This window comes from Triturus cristatus, chromosome 3_2 (genome assembly GCF_964204655.1).
Source record: "Triturus cristatus chromosome 3_2, aTriCri1.1, whole genome shotgun sequence".
Taxonomy (NCBI): Eukaryota; Metazoa; Chordata; class Amphibia; order Caudata; family Salamandridae; genus Triturus; species Triturus cristatus.
In genome coordinates, this window is record NC_140584.1 from 321831354 (window position 1) to 321847627 (window position 16274).

Here is a 16274-nt window from a genome sequence, read left to right on the forward strand (position 1 = left end):
GTAGAAGGAAGCTGTTCCGACCACTGCAGACAGGCTCAGCTCATGCCAGAGCACCATCTCACATGGAACCAAGCACTCTGCCTTCAGGATTGTTAAGGCCTGCCATAGGAGTGACTTATAGGTTAACATGTGTCCCATTTAAGGTTAGGTATAGGTATACTACACCTAAGTAAGAGGTGGTTACACCAACTTACCCCAGCTGAGTGATCAGCCAGTTGTGTCAAATTGCTAGGCCAGGCCAGGGGTGGCACAATACATGCTTCAGCCCCTGGTAGGCCTTAGATACACCAATGCCCTGGGTACCTAGTGTACACTGGTACAGGGGCTCACAGGGTGATCCAATTCCAATTGGTTATGCACCTAGAGTGCATAGTGTCAATTTAGTAGAGAGAACAGCAGGCTGGGGGTCTGATTGGCAGGCCCACAGCCTCAATATGTCAAAAACCAGTGAAGCAAAAAGCAAAAATTTGGGGTGACCATAGGATAGCAGACCCTACTCTCCTACACCAGGGCTTTAAGTGGAAGCTTTTTCAATATTATACACAAACAGTAGTTGCTGCGTATTTATCTTATGCAACTAACAACCATTGACAAAGCCAATAGTCCAGACTTGTTATAGGTATGTAGCTTGCGTGTTTTCAAGCCACACCCTTAATTCCCTTGCCCACGCACCTTTGAGAGACCCCCAAGTTACTTCATCCCACTTAAAGCCCTGGGGTTGGTGCTGCTGTGTCAATGTCCTGCCTGTGACTCATGTGGTTAAGGTAAATAGACCATGTCTTTGTTATTCCCCATATATCAATGCTCTAGTGTGGGTGTTCCAGTAGCATTGTCCCACTGTTAGTGGTTTATTCTCCATTGTTGTGCATCAGAAGCCACTGTCAGTATCCAGATGTCACTAGCATAGTGATGCATTACCCGCCAGTGTACCTGTTCCAGTGCAATTATGCTGGATTTTGTTCTAGCATCACTATCCCAGTGTTAATAATCTAGTTTGCTAGTGTTCCTGTGCCAGTATCCCAGTGAAACTGCCCGTGCCAGTGCCCAGAAAGAGTGTCCGTTCCCAATATTAGTGGCCTAGTGTCACTGTTCCCATATCAGTACTGGTGCTCCTGTTTCAGTGGTCCCTGTGACAGTGTTATAGTGTAACCAAGGCAATGTCCAGTTACAAGTGTCCGTGTGTAAATGTGCAGACCTAGTTTTAATGCCCTCTTGCCAGTGACAGTATGTGTGCCTCATTGTGGGTGCCCGGTGTCGGTTTCCTTGTGTCAGTGCGGGCCGCCATATTTCACAATGTTAGTCCTAGTGTCCGCATAGTGTCAATGTTTGTCTATAAACTGCTTATTCCCACTGGTTGTTTAGTACTGAGTAGGCGCCCCCTGCGCCTGGGGGAGGGGCGCCCTTAGTCACGCCACAGAGCCGAACCTTCTCTTCCAGGGGGCTGGTTGAAGGGGGGAAATCATTGTCTCCAACCCGTAAATAAAACCGAAACTGTACATGAAGTTATATAAGGCAGCGCCCCAGGGATCCCATCCTCTTTGTCTCCTTGGATCCCTGGGAAGCCGCAGGAGAGTCAGACAAATTCTAATTCTAGTGTAAGGCCAAGCTGAAGTTCAAATGTAATGTCATTGCTAATTTCCCTACTGCCTTGACAGGTCGATGTCGCTAAAGTCTGATGCTGTGAAATAATGATATATATCCAAAGAGAATACTTTTACTCTTGAAATGGTTTGTGGTGAGTCACCTGATTTGATGTGAATAAAAGTCTACTCCTTGGACAACATAACCTGATTCCAAAAGTTCTTGGACCCAGTGGGGGCAGAAAAGGGGTCAGCAGTGGGGGAGGAGTGAGTGTTACGTTGTGCGTGTACTATGGAGGGCACCACTAGTACCATATTTTAGGGGACCGGGACACCTGACCAATTGAACTGTGGGTTCCATGCTGCCAATAAAGGCAACCAGAAAATTTCTCTGATTGTCTGTCCTGTCCTACCAGTATGAATTCAATAAATTGCTTCACGTACTGTGAGGCAGTGACACGTCGCAGACAGGGTGATGAAGTCCCCCATGACTGCCATACAATCTTTGGCGCCGAACATCAGCCTCTAACATTGATACCTGTAGCTGCTGCCTGATAGCCAAGCTCAGCGGTGACGGGGTGTAATGATGTAATATATTGTCTTTCATGTGCGTGTTAACATCCTGTTCTTTGCATGCGCGCAACTCCTGTTACGTGCGCATGCTGTGTTATTGTTACTCAAACAAGCATTTATTGAATAAGCATTCTCGTGCATCCAGCCTCCTCCTTGAAGCATGAACAGTCTCACTAACAGATTTCGTTTGGACTTCAAGGAGGGAGGACGCACTCCAGTGGTGTCTGCATTTGAACTTGAAATAAATCTTCAAACTCACAACAGCCTCTCTCTCATTGGATCAACTTTATTATAAAGAAGCTCTACATTTCACGGGGCTCGCCATGGGGTATACACAATATACGTTTAGCTGTGAGGGCAGGCACTTCTACCATTTCCCTGTCTCTAAGTATTTTAATTGGTCACCCGTGTGCTGCTCTGCTGGCCCATCGGTTTCCCACGGCAGGTCTGAAGCACAGAGGGACAGCACGCGATTGATGGCGTATGGTCACTGGCTCTGGTTGGTAGCAACGTGTGGCCGCTGGCCAATGAGAGGTCACTAGTGCTACTGCCAGAGGTGGGCTGAAGCGCTGCCTGGCTACATATGCTCTCTTAAAGACACATTAGTGTCCCCATCAAGCACTCTTTTGGGACTGTGTCCCTTCTGGTATTCAGTAGTAACCCAAATGGAAGGAAAATTGCTAGAACATTAAATCAGGTTTATCGGTTGAACCTTGTTACTCCATAAAGGTTTTCATAGATCATACGGTAATTGTAGTGAACATTCCGAATGCGGATGCATACACAAATAACTCCATCTATGCAGGTGTCATGATTGGCGTTAGTTCCCAATGCATTTCGGGACCATTCCCTTCATCAGGGGAAGCCCTTTGTCTTTAACAGTGCTATTTTATTTTGTCTTCAATTGACTCCCTGAGGTCAGAGGGAGATACCCACTTGCACCCAAGATGTACAAAATTCTTTTTTCAAGTGGTTACTGAGAATACGCTCCTGAATACCCCGCGTGCCGCTCTCCTTCATCAACTCATATGCTCTCTACCAGCTCGCTGCCTCGTCTCTTTACATGTGGGCAGGGGCCGCTTATGGTGCATTAACTGGAAATAAAGGTCCCCAGTGGGTCTTGCTGTATGCAGGAAGAAAGAAGTAGAGGCGGCTGCAGGGCCGAACAGGGGGTGCTGCCCCACCGCTGCTAAGAGCTGCATTCCCCTTTCTCATCAAACACACACTTGGACCGCTGGGTGCTGTCCTCCAATCTCCTCTCACAAGGACACCAGGGGCTGTCATTCAACCTCATTGCACAGGGAGAAGGGCGCTCACAGTGCCAAGAAGAGACAGCTGTCCCTAGCACAGCGCCCTTCCACCTCTTCCACAAATCACAACAGAGCGTGAAATTCACCGCCTGCACTGTGCGCTCTCCTTTTGACCTGGTCAAATCAATTATTGTCAGCCAGGGTCTGTTTTTTCCAACTTTGACTCTGATTATAAATTGCACAATATTGGGATAAAGATAAAACTGCAAGGGACCGTGCAATAATTTCACACAAGCACCGGTCGATTATGAGAAACCCCCAATGGGGGAGTAGGAGAGAAGTGGAAGCGTTTTTCACCCCTGGATAGAAACAGAAACAGAAACAGATCGAGGCTTGGGTGCTACTGCAACCAAAGCCGCATGCGAATTGAATTGTCCAGCTGGAATTACCAGCCTAAAAATGTATTCTCCTAATTGTGAAAAAACGTTAGTGGAAAAAACTCCACCAACTCTAAACTTGGCAGGGCGTCCGCCTGACTGAGAATCGCTCCCTCTGAGCGGTATGCAGATGCCTCGGAAACTCAATGCTGCCCTGACAGATGTTGTCAGAGCAGCCCCCGCATGGTGCATAGTAAGCTAGAACAGTGAGCAAGACTGCCCACTACAAGGGGGTTTGGGGACATTTCCCCCTAAGAAAATTTGGGGAGAAATGGCAAAAACGGTGCATGCTGCAACACTTTCTTCATTGTATATTCAATTGTATTTTCTTTTAACGCATACTAAATGATGAGCTTACAGTGCACTAGGATACCTAGTCATAACCACAGACATTCTTACGGAGAACACAACAAATAAGATTTAACATAAGTGCACACATTCACTGGTAAGCACAGCCAAGAAGCTGAGAACACAATGAAAGACCATTTTGAGGGATGTTAGCAACCTCCTCCCTAATAAGCCGCACACCAGGGCCGGCTGTAGCGCTGGTGGTGCCCGGTGCCACAATATTTTTAGGCACCTCTCCTTCCACAGAATCTCTTACCGTCACTCTCCAACAGTGCCGCTCATCTCTCTATAGCCCCTCTCTCATATGTATTTCATTTGTGTATAGCGCCTGTCATACCAGTGTAGGGTGTCAGATCACTTTACATCACAGACACATACAGAGACAACGAATCATACTTGTGTAAATCAGTGTATAGAAAATGTTACATGAGACAAAGGTACTTGGTCTAAATCAGCACAGACTCAGGATTCAAAACATAAAACATTGGCAGGGTTGGCTTTACTAATAATGAATGATTGCACATGACCTACTTTGAAAAGTGGAGTTGACAAGTAAAACATACATTCCACTAATGCATTAGTAGTTGAGCATGCATTAACTATAGATTTGAAAATGTAATTGTTTTGAAGTTTGTTTCACAAATCAGTGAAGGTGGTTTATCGCAGCTTGCATGCTGAACGAGGGAGTGTTCAAATGGACTAAGCGTTTGTTTTAAGAGCAGTCCCTTAAGCTGCCAGACTGGCCTTCTGACAGTTGCATTTTGGGGGCTGAGCATTAGCATAGGGGTTCAGTGTCTGTGGCTTGTAGTGGATTCACTATTACAGGTGTGTGCCTGGGTACATGACTGGCATGGAATAATCGTGCCACAGTGTTACTCCATGTCCTCATTACTGGCATAAGTTCCACAGCAAGAAAGATATGTTGGCTTTGCCAGTGCTTGTTCAAGTTTCTTGTGACAAGAATAAAGTCTTCCCACATCATTAAATCTGTTATGCTTGGCAATGAAGCAACAACGTTCAAGCGGTCCACAGTCATGGTTGTCAATGGAACCAAAAAATAGAAATGTTCACTTACAATCAATATCTAGATTTTTGAATATGACAGTTTGGTTAAGTATGACACAAAAATATATTTTTGCCAAATGTAGAATATGGGTTGACTAGTTATTTAGTAAACTAATTGAGATATTAATCTCTACGGGGCCGATTCACAGAACTAATCTGAGATAAAATCCTAAATTTACTACTTTTGGTATTCACAGAAGGCATTTATTTGTAGTAAAGTTAGGACTCCTAACTTTACTACTACTAAATGACTTCTATGAATACCAAAAGTAGTAAATTTAGGATTTCATCTCAGATTAGTAGTAGTAAAGTTAGGACTCCTTACTTTACTACTACTACTAAATGCCTTCTGTGAATACCAAAAGTGGTAAATTTAGGATTTCATCTCAGATTAGTAGTAGTAAAGTTAGGAGTCCTAACTTTACTACTACTAAATGCCTTCTGTGAATACCAAAAGTAGTAAGTTTAGGATTTCATCTCAGATTAGTAGTAGTAAAGTTAGGACTCCTAACTTTAGTACTACTACTAAATGCCTTCTGTGAATACCAAAAGTAGTAAGTTTAGGATTTTATGTCAGTTTAGTCGTAGTAAAGTTAGGACTCCTAACTTTACTACTAAATGCCTTCTGTGAATACCAAAAGTAGTAAGTTTAGGATTTCATCTCTGATTAGTAGTAGTAAAGTTATGAGTCCTAACTTTACTACTACTAAATGCCTTCTGTGAATATCAAAAGTAGTAAGTTTAGGATTCCATCTCAGATTAAGTTTAGGATTCCATCTCAGATTAGTGGTAGTAAAGTTATGAGTCCTAACTTTACTACTACTAAATGCCTTCTGTGAATATCAAAAGTAGTAAGTTTAGGATTTTATCTCAGTTTAGTCGTAGTAAAGTTAGAACTCCTGACTTTGCTACTACTACTAAATGCCTTCCGTGAGTACCAAAAGTAGTAAGTTTATGATTCCATCTCAGATTAGTAGTAGTAAAGTTAGGACTCCTAACTTTACTACTACTAAATGCCTTCTGTGAATACCAAAAGCAGTAAATTTAGGATTTTATCTCAGATTAGTTCTGTGAATCGGCCCCTACATGCTAATCGATTACATTTCAGTCAACAATGGGGCAATACCCTGACAGCTGAACATTGAAAGGTTCATTTAGGAAAAGAGAACTGAGCGTATGGAATGCTTGAGTTTTGTTCACACATCGGTACTGAATGAACACAGAAAATGGATTGCATAAAACAGATCACTTTTATTTGTCAAAGGCTTGTTAAATATCCGTGAAGAAAGACTAATAAACTGGTGAAGTCAGTCAGCGTGAGAAAACAATTTGTAGACCTCCTCCTCCCCCCACCATTGAATGAAATGTATGGCTTGATGAGTACACAATGTACCCCATTTACATGTGTTAATGACATTGACCCCCATCTGTTTCAGATAAATAACACCTATACGACGTACAGCAACTTCCTCGAAATTCCAGCTGCGATCATAACTGGAGTTATTTATGTGCCTAATCTGAGATATAACTTCTCCTGCTCATACCCACGGAACATTCTGGCCTCCCTTGTTCCAGCGCTTAATGTCACATTAAGGTAAATGCACATAAACGTTAGTAGGAGGAAAATAGGAGTGTGAAAAAATATTTTTTTCTGCAAAATGTTATGAAATGTGATGCCAATGTCACACTCTTGGTACGAAACGTGATTTTCAATTATCTTGTGTGACTTGTTTAGGATACAGCATATTTTGCATAAAAAAGCCAGGCATGAGGACATATACAGGAGTGAAATATGCCTCTCAGCGGAATAATCACAAATGTGTGAAAATTATGGAAAATTACGTAAAGCAAAATGTAGAGATTTTTTAAATATTTCAAGAAACGTAAAATTGAGGAACTTCGCAAATGGAGCTTATGTAATTCATATTTTCCCAAAAAACTCACTGTGCATTCAAATTATTTTAAAGTCAGCTTGCAGTAGACACTATGATATTGTTGCAGAATGAAACTCTTGTGGGTTTTGGATTACTCCGATTTCTGCCATTCCTTTTCCAAACGGGCCTAACCTCTGTAAAGTGAGACCTTTGTTAGCGGGGACTCAAGGATGTAAAAAGTGCCACTTACATGGGACTTAAAGGGTTACAAATTCACAGAGGCCCTACTTTCTGCGGGCTGATGTCGGTGCCTAGATTCACTCATGAAGTCCGATGGTGACTGGCTCATGTAATGGGTAAATTGGTGGAGTGATAAGTGAGGATGCAGTCCTATTGAGTGGCAGGATGTGTCACCTGAGAATGCACTGGCCATTTGAGCAAACCTGACTCTTTATATACTCAGCACATGGCTTTCTGTTTCTGGTCATGTAGCCATTTTAGCTGGGAGCCCCGCTTTTAAAGGGCACCTGGCAACTAGTAGCCTCATTGTCATTCATGTTTCTTTCATGCAGAAAAGTGTTGGTGGCCCATCTTTCCGCATTAGTAGGTTCTAAAATCTCATAAAAGTTTAAGGGAAAATCTGTCAGGGGCGTTGCATCCCTTTGGGAAGTCAGACACGTGAAAAGGAGCTTTCACTCACTGGCCTCACCGGAACCGACTCACCCAGCGAGGCAGAGAGGAACCAGAGTGAGAGGATCGAATGAACAGGGATGATGATAATGCCTCAAGGGGTGATGTGAAAGCCTCACCACCATCGTTATTGAATATATGGTGAGTGTGCCTCACCGTGAGCTCCTTAAACCGTGAGAGACAATGCAGTGGGTATCCACCACTGAAAAGCAATGTGACAGTTGTTACACACAGGTACTGTTTGTGGTGGCATGACAGTTCAGCCTTAAGGATCGCACTTATGGTGGAAGATCTTCACCCAAAAGAAACTTAGTGTCCCTTCTAAAAAAAACAGAGCATTTTTTCCAAAAGACAAAGGGAACAAGGTGGGGGATTGTGTTTATTATATAATGGTTCTCTCTTAAGTGAAAATGACACCGAGAGTTCCTATGTCCAATCTATAACCAACCCACTATTGTGGGTGGGAAGGGAAAGAAACCCTTTTCTTAATATAGCCCTCACTCACCCTAATAGTGACATGCTTCATCATTGAGTTCACCCCAACTCCTAAAGTTCAGGTGGGCTCAACCATGTTTCAGGGAGCACTTATGAGAAAAAGGTGTTTGGGGGCATAATGTTAAAGATACAATTCCTCACCCACTCCTAAAGTATCCTTTATTAGTGGAGTGGGAAGGAAGGTAAAAACATTATAATAGGGTATTAGGATTTGATGGTCCTATGACCTTAAACAAGACATCTAGAAAACGGTCCGGGGCTTTCGTCAGGGGGATGCGATGAAGTCACTTCCCCCAAAGATGTGAGTGCACAATGGGCATGCAATTTGCATTCAGCACATTAAATAATTTTGTTAGAACAAGTCTAATACTTGCCGCTGTTTCTTAAGAGGAATTACACCATGTTGGCATCAGCTCACAACGGGGGCATGAGAGGGAGGGCTTGTAGTCACATATTTGTCAAAGGTCCGTCCCTGTTACAACCTACTTTGTGCTCTGCTCCCCTGCTGGTCCTGGTTTTCACCCCCATGCTTGAGATGCATAAAAGGTTTTCCACAAATGAAAATTGAAAATCCCTCACAGCCTCTGATGATCTGAACTGGATGTAGGATGGGCTTGCAGTGCTGTATGTAGAGTAGTACACACTTGATGTGGAAACCAGCAATCTCTGGGTTTTCCAGCTGAAGAGGATTTGGTTGCAGAAATCCAACAACTAGTCTTCCCAAGTCCCCCTTCACACTTCCCAGTCTGAAGCAGGAGGTAGACTTCCAACTCTAGCAAGGAGGAGTACTGGAGAAATCAATCTACATTCACTTGAAAGTCAGGAACAGGACAGCAGCTGAAAAACCATTAATCATATATAAACAACCTCAAACGTGGGTGTCCAATTAGTGTCAGGAACTGGGGTTATTATTTGGAAGGCAGGCACCCCTACCAACTGAATAAATCCACTCTGGGTAGATCATAACGCAATCCAGAAAGAATCTCTGGTCTACCCGTTGCAGCTGTGGCAGAATCAGCAGACAATCCCCAGAGAAAAATGTGCTAACTGCAAGAAGTACCAAAAAGTGTAAAATCAAAATACCACTCCACAGAATTCTCAAACCAATTAAAAAATAGAGGAATTTTAATAAGGAAAAACACACCAAGAGCCATTAAAATGGATTAAGGGAAAAATTCACTTTTCGCTACCATATGTCAATTTGGGTATTTACATTGCAGTCCAGGCAGAGCACAGTGGTGATCATGGCAGACATATATTTTAACCTGGCATATAGGTGGTGTAAATACACACTGCAGCCACATATGACATATGACATTTAGCTTCCATGCCACAGGTGCATTTTTGTGCAATCTACAATGGTCTTTCAGGAGAGTTAATAGACCAGTTGGGTGAAGCCAATTTTACCATTACCACTTTAGGTGGCGGGGAGACATGGGATTTTAGCTGGCAGGGACACATGGGGCTTCCTGCCTGGTGAGGCACTGCATTGAAAGCCCCGCATTGGCTTGCATACAAGACCCCTAAACTAGAGCTAGCACCTGAATCCTCCTGACTTGTGGTTTTCAATAATCAAGACAAAACAGAAGGCGAAACTGGCAATAGCATTTGTTGGTGCCAAATCTGAGCAAAGGAAGTGACAGGAGGGACTTAGGGAAACATGATGCACATTATAACTTATGTCAATCAGTTTGTTTTTCCGAATCTGAAAGTCATATTTTAAACACGATGAAATATGTGGACATCTTCAGCTTTCTACTTCATTTTTGGGAGAAGCATGGATGATCATCAATCAGACTCTACTGGTGACACATCAAAGGTCCCACTTGGGTATTCATTGACTCAAAGAACATACCGAATAAAATAAAAACTGTAGACACCTTATTAAATGACAACAAAAGTTTTCAAGATGCTATAGCAATGTAAAGGGAACTCTGGACTATCCGCCTTACAGGCCTAAGCACAGTGATTGTAACTGTAAATTGAATTTATATGGTGCTTACTACCCCTGGTGAGGAATTGGATCTCTGTGCATTAAATAGCACGCTATTCCTGAATACAAGATTAGATGTTTATAGGTTGTAGATGAATAATATGTGCTTATGATGGTGGAATGGAGCTAGGGCAAATGTATAAAAGCAGCATTATAAAGCATCCCAGTCCAAAATAGCGTGTGATGTCACTTCTAATGTCGTTGACTTGTTTTCCCCTATGGTCAGAGATGATGACGTCTCATATGAGCCCTCCATGGTACAAGTGAGCAAAAAGGAAACCCCTGTAAGCGGGATAGATGCCCCGGTCAGCATACATGGGTAATGCAGGATGGAAGTGACAAGCACTGTAGAGACATCTCGAGTGAGTACTGGGAGGTTTGTGGCACTACCATGTCACCTCCTAGTCTTCCTGATTCAACTCCCGGTACATGTTGGAGATGTTAACGATGTGGAGTGGTGACAAAAGTCCGGTTTCTCGATTACACAATCATTTTGGCATTCTATTACTGCTGAAGGGGTTAGTTCTTTTACCAATGTGAGTAGGTAAAGATCTAGTAACTCTTCTGTCTGAGATCCCATCCACTTTCATGGCTTTTTTTAGTTATTTGATGGGAGATTCAGGCTTTCATATCTTATTTTACTTTATATATGGTTGTGTGGATTACATTGTATTTAAGATGTGTTCATTAAATCTCCTTGCCTGTGTGTTTTTACACAGAGAGTACAGTCTGTTACTTTGCTGAAACTGACACCTCCGGAACATGTCCTCTGTCCCGGTGCTCATGCTGCCCTAGTAAACAGCGTTCAAGGCCAGGGGAAAAGAACTTTCCTTTTCCTGCAAACATATATCGATGTTAAGATTTCCCCCAAATTACCTGCTGTAGCAGCGCACTCTCGGTTAGGGATACTGCGCTGGTGTGACTTTGCTACACTGATACCATGACTGCACCGTTCCCATGTGTGTACCTCGAACAGGGACTTCCGAGGTTGCTCCTGTTTGCATCCATCCCGAAGTGTGAAAAACACTAGAGGGCGCACTGTTTGCCAGCAAACAATTCCCTAGGTTTCACCTGGAAAAAAAGGTGGAATGTGCTAATTGCCTCAACATTTGTAATCCTTAATCCGTTTTAAACTCACCTTTGAGCCCGACTTGGTATTTGCAAGGGACCCGCGTGAAATCTAATCATTTCACATGTGTTAATACCGAAAGTGGTGTTACAGTAAATATCAAAATGAAACTCCCCGGTATTAGAAGGCGGCTTGTAAAGTGAGCGGAAGAGTTTTTAGTAAGAGATACATGCCAGGTTTTCCTGAAATGAGCAGTTTCAAAACAGTTTCAAAATGAAAACAGTTTGAAAGCAGCATTACTTTAATGTTGATTTCAAATATTAAAGTGTCTAATCAGGGCACGGTTCATAATACTGTCCTGACAGTGGTTGGTGTTTCACGTGATGTTCACGCCCAAGCACTGTTCTAAGCTGACGCGTCAATGTATTGTCTGACTCTATTGATGGTGCACTCGAGCGACTACCTTAGATGACCAACTGTTGACCGCCTCTCCAAGGTAGGATGACTAGAAGCAGGCGTCTTACTATCCTCCGGCCAAACAGAATGACCGGTTACTTACCGGTAATATTCATTACTCCGAGTCATAGACATCCCCGTCACAGTCACGGTACCCATCCCTCCCTCCCTGTTCCGCTTCTTGTGCTTGGGGGTGCAGTATGTGCTTCCTTGGGTCAAGGGTTATATGCCACAGGATGTGGGAGTGGCCTGGAGGGTAGGGATGGGTTAAGGAGTTTTGCATGGAAGTTCTGGGGAGGAGCTATTGCTCAAATGGTAATGACTGTGACAGGGATGTCGGACCAGGAGGTAATTTCTAGTGCACTCAGCCTATCCGTAATCGCAAAACATTCTCCGAGCATCTTATTGTTTTCTTTACAGGCAGACCCCATCTCCGCCACCTCAACTATCAGTTATCTCAGGACATAGCTGGAGGGGTCTGCACTGTTATCCTTGCTGGCAGAGCCCTTCTTATGCACCCAGGCATCCACGGGCGTAGAGGTTATCTCAGAACACAGCTGGAGTATCTGATGTTATGTTCACAAGGAGAAACATGTCCCCAGTTCATCTCTGAGACCTCCCATTGTATTCACATTGAGACAGCCCATCTCCATCGAGAGGTCGATCAGTTATCTCAGGACATAGATGAGGGCTTGTGAATGCTACCTTTTGCGGGAGAAACCACCGGTCAAGCTAGAGGCCTACTAGATTTCCCAGGATATAGGCATGCCCAGGGGCACTAGGTTCTGCCAGCATAGCCAGAAAAAGTCTATCCCAGCATACGCCCACCAGTTATCTCAGCGCATAACCAGGGCGGATGGGAGGGTCTGGATGGTTTTCAAACTGGGAGAAACTCTCCACCCATTTACAGCATCACCAGATTTCCTATGCGGCTGCGTGAGGTGTCTTATTCATGTTCAACCTGTTGGGTGAGAGGTGTGTAGGTTCTCACCTTCCATGCAGTATTTACATCTGTCTTCTTGCCTCTCCTTTGTTTTGCAGTACACTTACACTGTCACTAGACGGACCTGGTGTGATCACCGTAACCATGGCGGCCTTCTGGGATTCATCATACACTAATCCCATAACAGCTGTGCAGCAAATTGCTGTGGGAACAACCTTTTATTTTGCTATTTTAGCAGGATCTATTGACAATGGAACATTTGCTCTAAGAGCAGAGAGCTGCTACGCCACCCCAGTGAACGACACCAACAGCCAAGCCAAGGTGGATCTGATCACAGGAGGGTAAGACCATCACAGGAGAAGGGGTGGGGGCAACTGAGGGGCAGGCAACAGAATGTTTAAAGACAAATTTCAGAATTTCAGGCAGTGGGGGTTAAGAGGTGAATGTCTCCAGAAGGCTCTACTTAATTAAGAACAGAGAGAGTTTAAGGGTGTGAGCGGTTCATGCCTGAACATGAGGAGCTTGTGCCCCCAGGAAAATAGTATGGATGATAGGATCAGAGCACAGAGATAGTCTGTCAGAGCCCTGTCGGCTCTGGTCTGTTGAGAGATCCCAGTCCCAGAACCAGGTAGGTTTATAAAGATGCATTGCAGGAGCAGAGCCAGAAGCTCTACAGACTCAGTGACTTTCAGTCTCAGGAGCGGAGCCTGTTGCTCTGAAGTCTCATTAGTCTTAGTTTCAGGAGCGGAGCCTGTGTCTCTGAGGTCTCATTGGTCTTAGTTCCACGAGCGGAGCCTGTGGCTCTGAAGTCTCATTGGTCTTAGTTCCAGGAGCGGAGCCTGTGGCTCTGAAGTCTCATTGGTCTTAGTTCCAGGAGCGGAGCCTGTGGCTCCGAAGTCTCATTGGTCTTAGTTCAAGGAGCAGAGCCTCTGGCTCTGAAGTCTCATTGGTCTTAGTTCCAGGAGCAGAGCCTGTGGCTCTGAAGTCTCAGTGTCTTAGTTCCAGGAGCAGAGCCTGTGGCTCTGAAGTCTCAGTGTCTTATTTCTAGGAGCAGTGCCTGTGGCTCTGGGTGTTTACAGGGTGCTGGTTCCAGGAGCATTGCTGGTGACTCTAGATGCTCAAGGGAGTAGAGCTTGCGGGAGCTATAAATGTTGTGGTCTATAAGTCCCAGAGGCAGAACCAGCTACACAGAGTCACGAGAGCAGAGCCTCTGGCTCTGACATTTGCCTAAATTAAGCCTGAGAAGCCTCCAACATGTTTAAGTCTGGGTGCAAGGAGTGGAGCCTGTGTTGGGATAGATCAGCTTCAAGTTTTCTGGGCTTTGAGTCATTGGAAGAGAGGATCCTGTGGCCTCTGGAATATCCTGTGCTGTGTCCCAGGAGCTGAAACTGGGATCTCTGGAGATGAGCCTGGGGCCTTTGAGGCCTAGTCTGGTTGTTTTATAGTCTCACAGTGCTTTGTCTCAGGCGAAGAGCAAATGGCCCCTGGAGCTGTGCCTTGGGTCTCTAAAGCCCTACAGAGTTCTGTTTCAGGTCCTAAGCCTGGGATATCTAGAAACTCATGTTTTTTGTCCGGGGATCAGAGCTTGGGGTCTCTGGAGTTGAGCCTGAGGCCTCTGGAATTGATCCTGGGGTGTCTGCAACATCATAGTACTTTGTCGCAGGAGCTGTGTCTCAGGAACTGAGTCTGGAGACTGAGCAATTTCCTGTTGTTTTGTCCAGAATGAAGAACCTGTGAGTCCGGGGTGATCAGGGCTCTGTGCCCGTGATTTGATAATGTTCCAGTGGCCTTGAAGTGTTACTCATCTAACTGCACTCATTTCTTTTCAGCTGTTCTGCTGATCAGGGGCTGACCACAAAGGTGCTGATGAATGGAGAGACCATGAGTGTCTTTTTCAGCGCAAAAGCATTTGCCTTTGATGGGTATTCCTTGGTGTACGTCTTCTGTAACATGAGGATGTGTGTGAAAGCAGGCGGGAACTGTGCGATGGTAAGTACATTGGGTGCGGGCAGGTGGAGGGACATGGATAGGAGTACATACGTCAAGAGACATAGGAACTGTTACTGCTCTTAAGCATCATACATGTCGCCCACCTGAATCCCTCATCACTCTAAAAACAACATATGTCGGCATGAGTAGAGGCAGAGGGTTTACCCCCATGGTTCCCTGAATCAAACGCTCTACTTTGCTTTTAGTAAATCCTTCCTGACGACTGCTAAAGCGGCAGGACACTAAAGTTATTGCTGAGGTTGAATCACTATAGAAATGACAAAGGGTCATATGCATGAACACATTTTCCCATAGACAAAGACTGGACAAAACCCTTTGATGCATCTGGCCCAAAGAGCGTTATCATGCACATACTTTGCTTAGCATGTGCAGGTGGTTATGGGTTTTGGGCACCTGTTTAGCGGGCCTTGACTTATTTTCCGTCATCAGACTCTGACTCAAAGCAAGAGGGAGAAAGGCAGAAAAGGAAGAAGAAGGAGACAAAAGACAGAAAGCAGTGGCAAAGAGAGAAATCACGGATGAGACATAAGGTGTAAAGTGGTAGAAGAAGGTGGCATGAGCTGGAATCAAGACTAGGTAACCACATTATTTTGCAGATCATTCAACTCAGCAGCACAGGCTCCGAAAACAACATTTGGTGCCCCTTCACTTACGGCAAGGAGCCCATTGCCAATTTTTGAAGGGCGTCATCGTTTGCTCCACCCCAGAGGGTAGGCAAAATTGGTAATTGACCGGAAATGGTCATAGGAAGGTGACTCGAGGGGAAGGAATGCACCAAGTGATTTATAAGGTGTAAGGTGATTTATGAGGGGGTGGCCTATTGTGGAACCCTCTTTGTCCTATGTGGTGCTGCGTCATGGAGGATGCTCCACATAGGAGCCTTTAGTTCCAATCTTTTTTTAAATGTATTTCTGTTTATTAATGACATGGGGCAATCCATATGGCGTGGCATAATAAAACAGTTCCATAATTATAATATGGAGAAAACAGATATGAAAATCATGAGCGACTTGCTCTTCATACGTAGCACCATTGAGTAATTAAGCCCCATATCTACATTTTGTTTAGGTAAAATATCATACATGTAACGTCACACCATGAGAACTTGAGGGTCAGATTGACCAGGAAAGGATGGGGAGTGGAGGAGGGGGGGAAGAGGGAGGGGATGGCAGGAGGAGATTCCTCTATGATCTGCCACATCATCAAAGCACAGCTATCATGCCGAACTATCTTCCTCTACATCACCCGGCCGTTACTTGTGGGGGGTGAAGCAAGGGGGAAGTGGGTTCCATCTTGTTCTTGCGGTCTGAGATAGATCGGTAGCGGTCACCAGCTACCCCTGGGGCACTCCCTGGGAGGCATTACGTCCCAGTAGGCGGCCAGTTGGCCCTGATAGTACGCCGAATCGCGTAGCCAATCCTCCACGTGGGGGAGCGGGCAGTGACCCCAGCACATCACTATCAGCTGCGGTCCATACAGGTAACAGCTGTG

The 16274-nt window shown here is 44.7% G+C and overlaps 1 protein-coding gene across 1 annotated transcript in view; it reads left to right on the top strand.

Annotated features, from left to right (window-relative positions):
• LOC146857279 (uromodulin-like) overlaps positions 1 to 16274 on the top strand; it is a 139637-nt gene that overhangs the window by 90818 nt on the left and 32545 nt on the right. The window contains exons 6-8 of the mRNA XM_085647027.1: positions 6690 to 6847; positions 12872 to 13114; positions 14603 to 14762. Of these exons, the coding sequence (XP_085503153.1) occupies positions 6690 to 6847; positions 12872 to 13114; positions 14603 to 14762 (561 nt within the window). The remainder of the gene's footprint in view (positions 1 to 6689; positions 6848 to 12871; positions 13115 to 14602; positions 14763 to 16274) is intronic.